The sequence below is a fragment of the Amblyomma mixtum genome, chromosome 2 (assembly GCF_055824585.1).
Source record: "Amblyomma mixtum isolate Tamu chromosome 2, ASM5582458v1, whole genome shotgun sequence".
Taxonomy (NCBI): Eukaryota; Metazoa; Arthropoda; class Arachnida; order Ixodida; family Ixodidae; genus Amblyomma; species Amblyomma mixtum.
Genome location: NC_143013.1, coordinates 6308063 through 6323473, shown reverse-complemented (window position 1 = coordinate 6323473; position 15411 = coordinate 6308063). Strand labels below are relative to the sequence as shown.

The window sequence follows — 15411 nt, the reverse complement described above, 5'->3', positions numbered from 1 at the left end:
GGGGAAGCTGCATATGAGTGTACTTTAGTAATACTAGTCAATCTTGCTTGTATTCCTTCCCCAGGATATAATATGTTTGTGTTTTTACGTTGGCATTTCAGTTCTCTTGTTTGAATTTTGCTTTCCATTGTTTCACTGTCCAATAACGGGATCCATGCAGTGCTTTTTGTATGCTATTTAGTTGTGTTTTCATCATTAGGAAAGTACTTTCAGTGTGCCTGTTTGTGTATCCTGATCTATGATGTGACTTGTCGTCAAAGATGCTAATGCTGTAAGCCTATAGGGCTCTGCAATTGGCAGAGTGATACTTAGTGATCAGCGGAAGCAGTGTGTCCACGCGTATTTTTGTTTCCTCATGCCTAATTTGCGGCTTTGTAGTCTGCGGCTGAAACTATTTAGTATTCACGGAAACACAAAAAACAAAATAACACGAATGGCCAAAAGGAACTCCACTCGTTGGCTGACTTCTCCTCTTTTCGAAGGTGTGTTCAAAGAAAAAGGGGAGACCTGGGATGTTAAATTCGATTTGATAGGGAAACCGACCGCACAGGACAATAATTCGAAGTTTCTAGGAATGCTCAGAGAGTGTAGATTGAGTTCCCACGGTGAAAAGACAATTTCAGGTTCCTCGTTAGGCCACCTTTAAATTTAGCCATGTGCTAATGCTCCCCTATCGCGTGTCCTGTCCTTCTGCACCCAGAGTAGCTTAGGTTAAACATTTGTGCTCACACGTAGAAGAAGAGAGAGCGTGGGAGAAATGGAAGCACTGTTAATCATGGATGACCGCTGAGTCTTGCAGCTCTGTGTCTATTATTTTAGCACTCTTGTTTCTTCTTGGAGTTTGATGACAAGTGCATGTGTGCATGTGCGTACACACATTTGCGGCAGTACTTTATATTTGAAGTAATAGGTGCTTATAGGCAGTACCTTATATTTGAAGCCAGGTCGCTCCTGAGCACGCTTTACAAGTGCTACCGTTTAACATGCTTTGATGCATTGGCCACAGAGGTATTTTTAGCATTTCTCTAGCGTTTTGGATGCAGCCTTTTTGGCTGGCTTTCAAGATGTTAAAAGCCTGAGGTCAGAGCTTGAGCATGCTTTTCTTGCCGTCACGCCTACTGCAGCCGGAGGAGCGGTCGAACAAATCCAAGGTGGGTTCCCGAAGCAGATCTGCAGATCCCAGCCTTGGCCGTGGCAGACCTGTCATGGTATGTGTCACTGCTCTCCCGGCTTGGCCTCCCTTGCGCCATGTCGCTGTTTTCTTCTCGATGCTTGTCACTTATACGCAGACAAACGGTCTCTTAACTCGGAAGAAATTTTTTAAAAGCTCATCAACCACAAGTTTTTTTCCCACAAACTAATGCAAGCTTGTTTCCTGCCAGAACAAAGCCATTCTTCAGATGCAATAGCTATTTGGGGCGAATGCTTTGCCAGTTGTCACAGGTATTAAAAATCTGTCTGTGCACTCATTGACCATATAAATGATGTAACTGCTATAATTGAGCAGCAAGTTGATTCCTCTTTCATCATATCCTCCAGATTGGGTTCCCTTTTTTGTTGTTAATTACTGAAAAACTGGGTAGTCCACGAACAGGGTTTTGCCGAATGAGGATGTCACTGCCGCACTCGAATTCTGCTGCGGAGACTAATACCCCTGCCACACGGCAAATTTAATGTCATTCTGATCGAATGACATTTGTTCGACTTAATGTCATTTTTTCTGCGCGCTGCTACACGGCAAAAACTAATGTCATTTGCAAATGATGGCGATTGCGATGGAAAGAGAGTACAGTGAGTACAGCATACAAAAATTTCGATGTATGCTTCAATACGTTGCAAAAAGTATTGCTTTGCTAATGGAAACCGATTCTAAAATCTTCATCCTCATTTTAATCAACGTATTTAGATAGGCGTGCTGTGCGAGGGATCTAAAAACGTTGATTTCAATAACGTGTTGATCACTGCTATCCACCACAAGTCCAAGCCAAGCCAAACCTCAGCCAGCGGCGGCAGGCAAATGGCGGACGTCATATTGTGAAATGCTCTCTATGGTGAAATTAGACAGTATTAGCTGTGCGTCCGCAAAAGCTTTGCGCATGCTACAGGCGCACCTTCCGCGCACTGCCGCCCCTCCTCACAACAGTTTTAGTAGGGAGCACGGTGGTTGGGTGTGACTAGCGTAGCGCGTGAGAAGCATAACATACTGTGGCGCCATCTAGACGATAGCGAGTCAAACCTCCTGAACTCAGTGCCGAAAAAACGTTTTTCTCTTTTATTAACGGCAGTAATGAATGCATTCGAAGGCTTTGTTTTTTTTTTAATGTAAATCAATTGGATGAAATGAAAATGTAGATTCTAGTGCAAAGTTGGAGAAATACTTTGCTCGGGGTCGTTGCTATGACGACAGTGTACGCTGTGCATAGTTAAGCCTAGCATCAAGAAATTCTGAAATTTATCTCAAAAGCGGCTGATATTTCAAACCTATATTGTTACGGAGGGATGAGAATGCACAAAATAAAAGCGAATACAACCGTTTAGAGCAAGCTATCGCGTCGAAAAATGCAGCGGCGACGCAGTATTCGGTCCGAAGCGGGTGAGCTGGGCGTCGCCATGTTGTGAATGTTAACCACGCAAGGCTGGTAGCGAGAGTGAGTTTTATTTTTTTCCAATTCTATTTGGCATTTTTATATACATAAATGAACGACAGCACAATCGTAGGGACGCGGAAATATTACAGTGCTTGTGACGTTTTTGTAATCGTGTTTTTCGGTGTATATTCTCACCAAGCCTCTGGTGTCGAGGGAACACATTAGCTCGGACGTCGCAGGCGAATGTGTTCAGGGAACTCATTCGATACCTAATGTCGTTTTCATCGAATGACATTAGATTTTCTCGTGTGGCAGCAAACTAATGTCGTTTTGAACGAATGTCATTCGATAGGAATGACATTAAATTTGCCGTGTGGCAGGGGTATAAGAAAGGCTGGTTTGTAAAGGCATAAAGAAAAAAATGTGAAAACACTTTTGGGCTATGTGTGTGGCATTCTTTATAGGCATCCATTGTGATAGAGGGCATCTTAGGAACCTAAATTAATTTTTCTGCAAAAATGATGTTGCAGTTCTTTTCTTTACCCTTACCTATTCAGCAATCGTTGTGTGTCCCTTGTTTGGATCTATAGTTGTGTAACACGCCAGATGAGAAAATTTTAGCACTGTGTAACGCCTGTTCTAATTTGCTGCCATATTTGCTTAGAATGCTGTGGACTTGTTCAGGTACTGAATCAAATGGGCATTGTGAATGATAATGACAGTGCTTACAAACAAAAGAACACTGCTTGCTTTTTAACTAATGCAAGGATCTCCATTGTTATGTCTCCATCACAAGGGAAGTTGATTCTGCATACATACAACACTACTTCAGGCAACTTGTCCTTTGGTTGAAATAAAAATCCAAATCTAAACAGCTCGAAGTTTTTCTGCTTTATTATAAAGGTGCTCCTGCTGTGATTTTTTCTTGCTTAAAATGCTAGATTCTGTGCTGAATGTGCTGGAATATTTTCTGGCGATAATAATATTTATGTGCTTATTTACAAGGTTATAGAATGGTTTGGTTCACATACTTTTGCAAGCTTTGTTCTGCTCATTGAGTAGCTGGCCATGTGAGCATCATGGCATTCAAATTTGTTGCATCATCATCCTTTCTGTGCTATAGTGCTCTGTTATGTTGATTCCAGACAATTGTTGCAGTATAATATGCTCTGGCCTTATTAAATGTCTCAAGTGCAAAATACTAGTCTTTTTTTTACCTTTGTTCAACACATGAAATCAAAGTAAAAAGCAAAGAAAATTAAATGCTCACTTATGCTGCTTTTTGTTTGTGATTTTCAAAAAACTGTTGTAAGTAGGCCTCTCCTTGCATTGCACATTCTCAGAGTAGAACTGGATCCTTCTTTTATATGCGGTTCATGACTATCAGATGGTTCATGACTATCTTTGCCATACTTCTACATCTTTGGATATCCTAGAATTGTTCGCAAAGCTGTGAAGATTTAAAGCATTGCTGCTTTTTTTATATCTTGAAATTGTGGCTTGGAAATCGCCATTTAATTGGCCTTGCTACTGGAAACATGCACCGTAATGTGAACAAGAAGAGGTCTACTGCGATGTAGCAACCACGCAAATTGTAATGTGTTCGAGGTTTTGGCATGGGCATTGCACAGTTTGTATTCTTGGCCTGGCATGCCGAGTGACATTGTTTGGTTATGGTTTGGGAAACGTGGTAGCCTCCTTTAAAATGAAAGCCATTGACTAGCAGCTTAACCAGCCTTAACTTCAGGTCTGTTGGCTATGTTCAGCTCATCAGCATGCCGATAGTATTGCAGGTTTTTCCTTCCTTTACATCTGAACAATCTGACGTGTGAAAAAAAAAAAAGTATTTTCTTTTTTCTTGAGGCCAGTTTTTAATTTCTGGCGCCCCTGAGCTTACGGAGCAAGGAATGCTGCTGCTTCATTGTCACGAATACAGAGAAGAGAACTAGTCCATATGCTGCGTCACGTCAGACCCTAGCATAAGCAGACTTTGCAGCTGGCCGAGTGTGACGTGGTACATGGTACAACGCATTGCTGAGCTTTTCGAATGCAAATATGCCTGTCTGTGCCCATGCCAAGGATGCGGCAAAGTGCACTCCGTTTCCAGCAGCTTCGTCAGTGTGAGGGAATGATTGTCTTTGACCCTGCGTGGAGTAAAACGAGAGCCCTCCTTCCTTGCGCGACATTTCCAGAGCAAAGAAGAGTGTTGTGCAGAGGGCCCCATGAATGGGGGTTGCGATGGCGTCTGTCCAGAGGTAGGGGTGCGCTGTCACGCAACACTGCTACATAACAGTGGAGTGCAGCCGTGCGCTGCTTCTCAGCATGCCTCTCTTGGATTGGGCTTGCTAACAGTGAGGCTGCCTGCTTCTTAACTGCTGCCGCCGGGAAGGGGTGGTTCCCATGGAGGAGCCCGCCCGCCGCGGCGTAGCCAACTCGCCAAGCATGTGCTTCTTCTCTCGAGCTCAGGAGACTAAATCAACTGCCGTCAGGGTGCTTGTAATTTGTGTGGCCTGCAGGCCAGCTATTTGTCACATTTGTTCTTTGGCCTTGAGTGGCTATTTATGTAAGCAGCAGTTGCAGGTTCTACTGTATTTGCCTTCAGTCTTTTCCGTGAGAGCAGCTTGTTTCCTGAAGAGTAGGGAGGGGAGATCGTTGAAGAAAGTTCTTTATAATGATGAGCTGTAGCTTGATTACAGGGAATTTCCAAAATCTGGGCCCTATTAGCAAACATATCTATAGAGTTTGCAGTCCTAGACTGTGTCATAGTTCTTTGTAACAAGGTAAAATTTTTTAGGACGTGATTAACAACTTAAGTACTTTTTACATTGAGAACATGCTGGCTTTATGACAGGGACTCTAAAAGGTGATGTAAATGCCTTGCAAATCTGTGTAAAGCTTGTACTTGTATTTAAGATGTGCACAGACGTGTGAAGTCGATCCTTGTCATCAGTACCTATGGTGCCAGGTCGACATATGAGCCTTGATCGGCGCGGCTACTTTGTCTGGTTGGCTTCGCTTCTGCCTGGCATGCTGAAGGGGAGCTTGCGATCGCAGGGGTTTGGCCGAGGGCTCTAACAGGTTGCTTGGGAGGCCTGCTTCAGGGTGTCAACCAGAAAGGAATACAATGAAGTGGTAAATGTCGCCCATGTGCAGCAGTTGTATGACTACACAGAGAAAAGAAGTTACTTGAGGAACGCGTGTTTTTAAGCTCTCTATATAAGACAATTTGCTTCTAGCCAAAAAAATTGTTTTCGAATGTAGAATGCATGAAAAAGATTTTAACGTTGGTACTGAGAAAGCTTGTTTCTAAACTTTCAAATTTAAACTTGATAGTGGTTAAGGCTGAAATGTAAGAAATTTTTTTTGTGATCTGCTTATGCTATACAACCTTATCATACGTTTAGACTGCTGTTGGAGAAGCTCATTACAATTCATTACCATTCTCTCCATCCTGCAAGTTTTGCTTATGCAGTTAGAAGTTATTGTTTTGCACAATGTGAAACAGCACCTAGAACACAGTCCTGCTAATTTGTTGTGGGGAAGGAACTTCATTATAAAAGCAGCAGGCATTGTGGCTAAATATATATTGTTGCGAATCTTCTAAGTGTTTGGGCAAGTGCCCTTCAAGTCATGAAGCAAAAATTCTGTTCCAAGGGAATTGGTGCATATTGCCCTCTAATATGGCATGTATTTCGTTGGTCTAAGCTTTATTACTGAGTGGGTTTCTTATTTTTTCTCTTATCGTGGAATAGTAAGGGTAGATTTCGTCAGTGTAAAAGTTCATGATGTCTGCATTAGCTTGATATGAAGTGCAAAGGAAGTGAATTCTCTTGAAAGTGATCAGAAATTCCTGAAGAAATGCAAAAGTGGCGTGCGCACAAGAAACATTGCATTGAGTGTGGTAAACCAGTAAACACCAGCAGTGAACAGTTTGAACTCAGAGATACTGAAATAGCTTCGACATCCAGCGAATTTCATGAATCTGCAATGGCAGTTGTGCTGGAAAGGATAATGTGCTTTGTCAGAACAGCGTCAGTATTGTGTGGTCTACTTATCATGTTTAGGTATATGAATCGCAGCATCATGTTGTGGTGTTGCTGAACTTGCCTAAGGGGTTCCAATAGATGACACTAGAATTCCAAGTACCCGCATGGCTATGTGTAGCACTCGAAGCACTTAAACTCACCACCAAGCCATAGTAACGATTGCCGATACAAATGGGAAAGTTCTCTCAAGACCGCCACATGATTAGAATGTCGCATAGGCTATATCAAAGTTAAGTGTTTTCTGGTTGACACACTGAGTCAAGGCAATGGGGCAAAGGGACTGCTTGTGTTTGTGAAGGTAGTGTACACGCACAGCATTTGAGAGTGCTTTGACATATGCGCACATACTCCTCCCACCACCAACACCACCACCACCAGAGCCACGGTGATGAGGCTCCCTGCAAGACAAGTGAGTACAGGGCTGCCTTTGCCTGGCCACCCAAGCCTTCTCTGCCTCCGGCCACCAGGGATGTCGTCGGTGAGTGCAGCATCCTTCCATTGCAGCTTGGCAGCGGTTGGTTTGTGTGTGAAAAATTCAGTAACAAAGGAAAGGATCATCACAAATGGGTAGAAGCTGCTAATTTCAAGCATTTCTGTTGTTTCTGTGTTGGCTGTGGGCAGAAGAACACTTTTGTTGTTAATTCAGGTGTCACTCAATTATTCAAACTCAAAAGAGAACTTTGTTCGAGTTAACAGTAGCTTTTTAGTAGACTTAATGCTTACGGGACCAAAATGACAATACTAATAAACTGGATGTTCGAATTAAGCTAGTTCAAATTAGCAAGAGATCATTGTAAATGCCTGTTAGTGTCATTGTTTGTATTGCACAGCTGTAAGCAACCGTACAAAAAGGGCCAGCAATTGTAGAAAACTGACATGCTTAAGCTGAAACGCAGTGATTGCAAAGAGAAGTGCATGAAAGGCGTGCAGGCATTCTACATCATGCGTAAGCACTTGTCGAGAAAAAGAAAAGTAAAAACTGCCTGTTTTAAACCTAGAATTGCTTTATTTTGCGGTACCGAAATTGCTTTGTTGCACATAGACCCCACTTACCAGCCAAGGCTGTAGTGTGCCTTTCTTCCTTGAGATGTGGCAAGGTCGGGCAATGAACGGGTTAGAAACTTATGGCAGGCATAAAACTTCATGATAACTGGTGCTTAACCATGTTTGGGTCGTATAAGGGGAAGAAAGCTGCTGCCTATCCTCACATAATTCAGTGGAAGCTCAACTGGGCACGAATTTGGTGGCATAAAATTTGGCGGAAAATAAGTTGCAAAAATCTGCACGTTTTGAAGGAATATATTTTCTGCCTTGTAAAGCTGCAAGTACTGAACAACAAATCTATGCAGTCAGGTAGTAATAGGCGATAAGTACTTGGTTTGTGACCCATTAATTTTGTTTATGCTCAACTACAGTACCTGATCATAAAAGCTGCCCAAAGCACGGGTACCTATGGTGTGAGAACAGTGCCATCATATTTTGTTGTTCTGGGCCACTTGACGATTAACAGCACCCAGAGACAGAGGAGTTTGCTGTTAGTGACTACAGTTTCATTGCAGGCGCTTAATAGAAAGTGACTGAAAGTAGCTTATGAAGGCAATCTTTCTTTTATTATTTTCTCATTGCTGTTAGTCATGCAGTTCTTTTAGTAATTTGTTTGAGATTTCCTACTGTATGCAGGCCTGTACTTCAAGTTCAGATTAACACGTCTTTTTAGTGTGTATGCTTGCTTAGTCTGATATGCTAATAATTTTTCACATAAATAAGTCCTTGGCAGCAGTACTTCTAAATTTGTTATTGTGATTATTATTGTGATTGTGATTGTTGTGTTATTGTGTGTGGCGTCGTTTTCTGCTGGTCGTCGGAGGTCTCTGTATGTTTATCCCACTCCTGCTTGGGCCTTAACGGCCTGCAGTATTGTATAAATAAATAAATAAAAAAATATTAGGAGGAGGAAGGGGGTTCCCTGTAATAGTATCTTTGTTTTTGTGTGCACTTGTAGATGGCCCGCACCGTGCTGAGCCCACAGAGAGGTTGTTGCCTCGGGACGATGCTTGCCATGAGGTCAAGTGAGTACCTCAGAATTTCCTATTGCAGGGCTACAATTGCGATGAGCATAAGTCTGCTTTTTATGAAAGATCAATAGGAGTCGAGCATTATCCGTTATCTGTAGTACTAAATACAGCACAGCCCGAATACACTGACGCTTTGCAGAGCCTCCACATCACTGCGGTAGAAAAACTACAGTCAGTTGCTGCCTAAGTTTTTATGGTTGCACTACTGAGCTAAGAATGCAGTGTGCTGATGGCGTTTGTTATGAGAGCACTGACGAACGTTTTGCTTTCTTTTACAGAAAAACAACAAAGAGAACGGAGTACAAGGCGAAGTTCAAGCCTTTCTCCTCATACATGTACGTCGATGGCAGCTGGAAAAAACCGAAAGCCGTTGTGAGTATGGTGGAAATTTTTGTGGTATTGCTTAGAAGTCTATGATGTGTGGACAGGGAATTGTTTCTTTATTTACATGTGTTACCGCATGATAGCATGCAGCTGCAGCTGCCAATTTTTTTGGTCGTTGCTTTTGGTAAGAACTTCACTTCTCTGAAGGGGTCAGAGTGTTGAAGGGTTGCAGATTTAAACACTGTGTAGCAGTACATTATTGCCCTGCCGCTCCATCTGGGCGATGCCGTCCCGCATGGCGCTAGTGAGAACTTGCTTGAAATGCTGCTTGCATTGGAGCTATCCATTGCTGTTGAATGTTGTTGTTTAGTGGCAACTTTGTTCAGCCTGTCAGGATCAAGCTTCAACAGGCTGCAGACTGTTTGCTAGTGTCGTACTATATCACTATCCTGTTGTTTTGGCTGAGAAGTAGAATTCCTTACAGGCTTAAAGAAAATTGGAAGGACGTTTCAGCTGTGCTACTGGAGCCTTGTTCATGTTCATGTTCATCTTTGTTAGCAAAGCTGTGGTTGTGGAGCTGGATGTCTTTGTAATTTCTTAACAGTTGGTCGGCACTTGATGGATTTCTGCCTCGGTCAATGGTTTTGAATATCGAAAAGGTGCTATTTGTATAGCTTGTTTGCATAATGAATGGTACTTCTGATAACTCTAAGAGAAGTTAGTGACACCAAGGAGTTTGATTTAATGCGAGCTGAGTGTATTCTGCTAGGTTATTTTCTGGCACAGGATAATGCAGTACCATTACTGTCTGTGACCATTTTATTCTTCAGATGCCGGAGGCTCCACCGGTGGTGGACCCCAACCAATGGTACACAGAGGTGGTGGAGCGGCTGCACATGGCTGACGAGTACCGCAGCCGGTCACGTGCCGGTGCACTGCAGACGGGTGGGCCATCCACGACGCACGGGACCACCCTGTGGGCTAAGCTGGATTCCAGTGCCAGCCTTGCTGCCTTGGCACTTGCACACACACCTAGGCAAGTGTATTCTGTTATTTTACCTTTATTTATTAAAGTCTCTCTCTCTCTCTCTCTGTCAGTTCACTTTTTGTATGGTGAATTCACATTGCTACATTTTTTGACATGCAAGTGTGCCTATGCTTACCTCCCTTGCGTGCTGTTGCTAAGAGGACTTTAGTGATAGTGCCACTAAACTTTTGTCCGTGGTAAAATTCAGCTGTTTGGCCTTTTGTGCCTCTGTTGACCTTCATTTGGCAGCAAGACATATTTATTGATAACAGGTTGGTCATTCAGAATGGAGTGTACTCCCGGCTGTTCGATTAAAACTTGTGACGATGATGTTGTTTAGACTATTGTGGACTCTGTGATCACTGGTTGGAAGTGGATGGTGGGGCACTCTAGGCTCAGAGATCAACAAACAAAAAAAGCACTTGACGTCATTACAATTTGCTCGTGCTAACGGCCTGTGGCAGGGACGGGTAACTTTTTCTTTTCTGGCCATTTCTAGCTTATAAAAACTCTATTTTCAGTGAAATTAGCCTCTTGATCATTAAAAGTTAGTATTGAGGCAGTACAGACCAACTTCATAGTTTGTCAAGAGTCAAAGAAAAATGAAGGGAGAGGATGAACAAGGAACTGCAGGTCTGCTTTCGATTCTTTGCAACTGCTGTTTTGCTCGGCACTATTGTACAGTCCAAGCACTGCACAGTGCAGCAATATGTAGGAAAATATACTTACTGGCTCCTAGCTGCAGCTGTCGCTGTCAGAGCCACTGCCAAGCCACCTAGCATGCACCAAAATCAGAAAAAAAAGGGGGGTAAGCCAACTGGCTGATGTTAAAATTTGTTGTGCCTACCTTAATTAGTTAAGTGGGAAGCATTAGTGACCTTCCTTTAAAAGGACACTGAAGACAATCATCTGACACCCAAGCATATAAGGAGGTGTATTAAAATGTAGGCAAAATAAAGTCACTGACTTAACAAGGCAGATAAGGTAGTGACTGCTGCACACCATGCCAAACAGCATTCGTATGTAATATTTCATGTCTGTCTTATCTGGTGAGTCTCAGATAGGACACCCCGTATATGTCTTTGCTGTATCTGCACCACACCCATACCATTTCCTTATCTTTCTTGTACATCCATGCAGGCCAGTTTCTGCGAAGACGCCTCCCAGGGAGCGGCCTGCTCCAGCTTCTATCCACCGATCTCAGTCTGCTAAGAGGAGAGAAAAGACAGATGCTGAGTGAGTGCTGCTTTAGCAACTTGTTATTGACTCAGAACTTCTGGTTTATGCTTGGAAGCATTTGATTTAGAAGCACAGTTCTTCCCTTTTTATGACTCAATGGCAGTTGTCTCTTTTATGTTTGGTCCCTTTTATCATGTCTAATACCCTTTGAAAGAGTCTTGTTTCTCACGTTATGAACCTGACTACAGTCTGATAAAACTCTGACAAAACAGCAGTTGCCTCTCGAAGGAGTTCAACTATGCCAAATGCCATTGGTCGGATGCCTTTGAGGGGCATTTGCCCCTTTGTTTTTGAGTTTAGCCTACTATATATATATATATATATTTGTGCTGCTGGGCTGGAATGGAATGAAAAATATTCTTATTAACTGTATTCTTTCTAGTCTTAGTAACTGCCGTTCCTGGTCTTTTTAGGACACTCATTGGTATGCCTTTGTTTGCCTCTGACACTAAGCGGTTTAATCCTTGCGTTGACGTGAAGGCTCATGCCTAATAGTCAACCATCAGCTCACAGGAAGCTTGAGTAGTTATTCATAAAGCTTGTTTCATTTTAATTCGAGCCTGATAGGTGCCTGTGCTTCTTTCAACCAGATGTGTAGCATGTGTCTTTGTTCTTCAAAGTGTGAGCTGTATGAATTCTGCATTTTTATCTATTGCTATAAGGATTTGTATTTGTGAATGCCAGACAGTGTAAAGAGGGACCCTGTATGAATATGCAGTTTCTTTTCAGTGCTGAGGTTTGGCTCAGTAGTATGTTACTTTGTGCAGAGGTTAAACATTGTCATTCTTTATTGCTGTGCTCTGCTTAGCCATGTCTACTTCGTAATCTTTGCTGTTATTTTCATGATGGCTGTTATGGACAGCCAGCCTTATGTTTTGGCTCATAGAAGAGCTAGGTTCTGGTTTGTGAGGTTACTCATCAGGTAGCTCATTGGAAAAGTGGTGCTTTAAAAGCTGATTATTAATACAGGGGAAAAGAAAGACTAAATCTTATGTAGGCTTTGCAGAAATGGTGAGCTTTGTCACAGTGTGATTGGTCTCCTGGTTTAGGGCTGGCCGTGCCACTGATGCTTCAGAGAAGAAGAGCCCAACGAAAGCAGTGTCGCCGGTTAAAGCTGAAGGTGCGGTTCAAGCTGCTGCATGCATTTTACCATCTTGCCTGATCTTTTTCTGTGCAGTCATGTCTGTTCACCCAGGTCATAAGGCAGCCATTCCTCCTCTTTTCAGAAGAACTTTGCCCAGGCAGTATGCATCTGAGCACTTGTGCAGTTGGTGACAGCTCAGTGGACAGCCTGCGCTCAAGTTTGCCGTGTCGATTGCAGCGCGATAACACACAGCATAGCGAGAGGTGCAAGCAGTTTCTGGCGCTCCAGAGGTCCTTTTCCATACTGTGTCGAAGCAACACATGGCGTGCATCAGCCTATCCGGGCTATGTCAAGAGAAGCTAGGCGTGGAATGTTATCAGCATGCATGCTTGTAATGGGCCAGAATGTGGTCTCGCATTTATCTCGGCCAAACTGGCTGACGGCAGCAGTTTTTAGACACCCAGTGGAGCAATTCCAGTGCCACCTGTGCAGTGTAGATTGCTTATATAGTATATTATATAGTATACTATATCTCAAGAAAGTTTGCCCACGACTTTTGGGAGCTCTTGAGTATGTGTCTTAAGACTTTCCAGTTCTGCATCATCAGAAAGTTTTCATTGTTTGGTGGAACGCAGACCTATGTAGCATGTCTGGATGCCAGTATCCAAAGTGTCCGTAGCCCAGGAAAGATAGCGTGAAAAGTTGCGAGCTTGAATTGTTTTGCCTTTGAACCTTCAACTTTTGTAGCCGTTATGTGGATAGAGTATCGAATAGAGACTATGGTGGCAGTGATAATGCTTTGCAACACTTTGTCATGCTCTCATTTGTGTGAGGCCTCTACGAGCATGTATTAGCACCAAGTGTATCATTCTGTAATCATGCAATTGGTTTCATTTTCCTTCCTGTTTTTGCTATGATACAGCCATTTTCCGTAGTTTCAACATTCGAACTCATGTCTGCCTTTACTGCCACCTTTCTGTGCACTAGCTGGCAACCAGCGCAAAGCTTCTCCGGCAGCCAAACCTCCAGCTTCCGCTCGACAGAAGCAGACGTCGCCGAAAACACCAGGTATGGAGTCATTCGAGCTATGCATGCGTATTGGCTGCTGTAGTGCCTACATTTCCGGTTTTCGCTATTACTGCTGGAATATGACATTAACAAAGGACCTTTTAAATTTTGCTTATACAGTAAAAGCTCGTTAATTCGAACTTCACGGGGCCGGGAAGAACGTTCGAATTATCCGATGTTCGAATTATCGAATGGCCGCGAAAAAACCGACAAGAACCATTTGCATTACGGTGTATGTAGGGTATTTACTCGCGTAACGAACCCACTCACATAATGAACCCACCCACCCCCGATTTTTGCCTAAGAATCTGAAAAAAAAAAAAAGCGTCAGTCGTTAACGCTTCCCTCTGTTCGGCACCGTCACGGCCCACAACGCATTTCTTGGCGGCGCGCCAAGATGCTGCGCAGAGATAACATCACTTTTGACGTTAGCTCCAGCAAGGGGGAAGCGAACTTTGGCAGAATGCCAGCGCTTGTGCCGGAAGGGGGGGGGGGGGGGGGTGGGGGGTCTCGTTCGCGGCTGAGCGCGTGCTTCTGTTGGCGATCGACCGATGGGTGGAAGCATGGACGACACTCGCAAAGAAAAAAAAAGCTTTTCGCTCGTAATTTGTAGCGCCCATCCGAAGTCATAGCCTTCATGGGCGTTGGCTGGGACCGCGCTGACAGTGCTTATCCGTATTTTCTAATTAACAGGGCTCGAATTTACGAGCATTTAGTTGTGAGTTCCGGAGGTTGCGCAGAAAAGAGGGTAGGCAGCCGCCAGCGCGGTCGCCAACCCGCTTCCCTCCGGTGCCGCCGGCCACCGCGCCAGTGATGGCGCCATTTAAGCTTTACCCACTCTTCCAAGGTTTTATCTAGTTCCATCTTCTGTCCCCGTTTAGGACATACGCAGCCTCTAACTATGCGGAGTAGGTGCTTTTTTTTTTTTTTTTTGGCCACATGCTGTGTGCCAAGCCGCCCAGGCGCGGTGGCGCGTAGTTCGAATTATCCGTAACGGAACCGACTCGCTTTCGAATTAACGGGCTTTTTTATACACAGATCTCTATGGAGCTTGGCCGGACCAAGTAGTGTAGTTCGAATTATCCGAAAATTCGAATTATCGAGTTTTGAATTAACGAGCTTTCACTGTAGTACACAAATACTCGATGTATTCTTATATGAATTTTTAGAGGTAGCAAAATTGATGTTTAGTCACTTGACGAGCGTACCATGTTTACTCATTTAATACTGTACAGCCCAAGAAATCCATGAAAATTTCAGGCGTGTGTTCATTATGCGGGGTAATACAGTAGCAGAAATTTGATATGATGAAAATGGGATAATAGAACAGGCTGATATAGGCTCACTTTGTTGGTGAACCTATGTCACCGCAAATTTTTCTTAATTGGAATTAAGGCAGAGATATGTGTATAACATTGCATTCCAGCGCATGACTGGCTGCAATGGCAATTTGAACATCCATGCAAGCCTGTTCTTGTCCGATCTACTTGTCTGCTTGCTTTGCCACCCAAGATGTACAGCCGCTGTGAAAAGTTTAAATGCAGCTTTGTGAGAGAAATTTCATTTCTTTGCATTCAGGGTGCACTGCTTGAGATTTAATGGTAGAGTGTGTAATTCACACTCATATTGAGGCTATATAATTTATTCCATGCTGCATGGAAAGGTGGTGATGGAACTAAAAATTTGCAATAACATTGCGTTCTGTAAACTTTTGTCTGTGCATGTACGTTCATCTAACTAGCCTTTAGGTCAGCTTTTTTTTTGTTTGTTTTGATGTGGGATTATTGTGATTGTCTTTTTTCCAAATGCATGCCTAACCTAATTATGAACGAGCTCATAATTGTGCAGCTTCCTGTTTTTCTGGAAGAATTGCTACTGATATTTTGTGAGAGAAAATAGGTGTATTTAGAATACGAGTGAATTTGTCACGCTGATAAATACAGTACTCGTCTTGCTACCT

General features: G+C 43.3%; 1 protein-coding gene across 7 annotated transcripts in view; it reads left to right on the top strand.

The window, feature by feature from the left end:
• LOC149358297 (uncharacterized) overlaps positions 1 to 15411 on the top strand; it is an 87014-nt gene that overhangs the window by 56426 nt on the left and 15177 nt on the right. For 6 of the 7 annotated variants that reach the window (XM_089570329.1, XM_089570328.1, XM_089570326.1 and 3 more), the window contains 9 exons: positions 1125 to 1208; positions 4781 to 4843; positions 7013 to 7112; positions 8637 to 8703; positions 8988 to 9081; positions 9864 to 10069; positions 11201 to 11296; positions 12349 to 12419; positions 13371 to 13451. In XM_089570329.1, the coding sequence (XP_089426455.1) occupies positions 1125 to 1208; positions 4781 to 4843; positions 7013 to 7112; positions 8637 to 8703; positions 8988 to 9081; positions 9864 to 10069; positions 11201 to 11296; positions 12349 to 12419; positions 13371 to 13451 (862 nt within the window). The remainder of the gene's footprint in view (positions 1 to 1124; positions 1209 to 4780; positions 4844 to 7012; positions 7113 to 8636; positions 8704 to 8987; positions 9082 to 9863; positions 10070 to 11200; positions 11297 to 12348; positions 12420 to 13370; positions 13452 to 15411) is intronic. The other variant, XM_089570327.1, reaches the window with a different exon arrangement.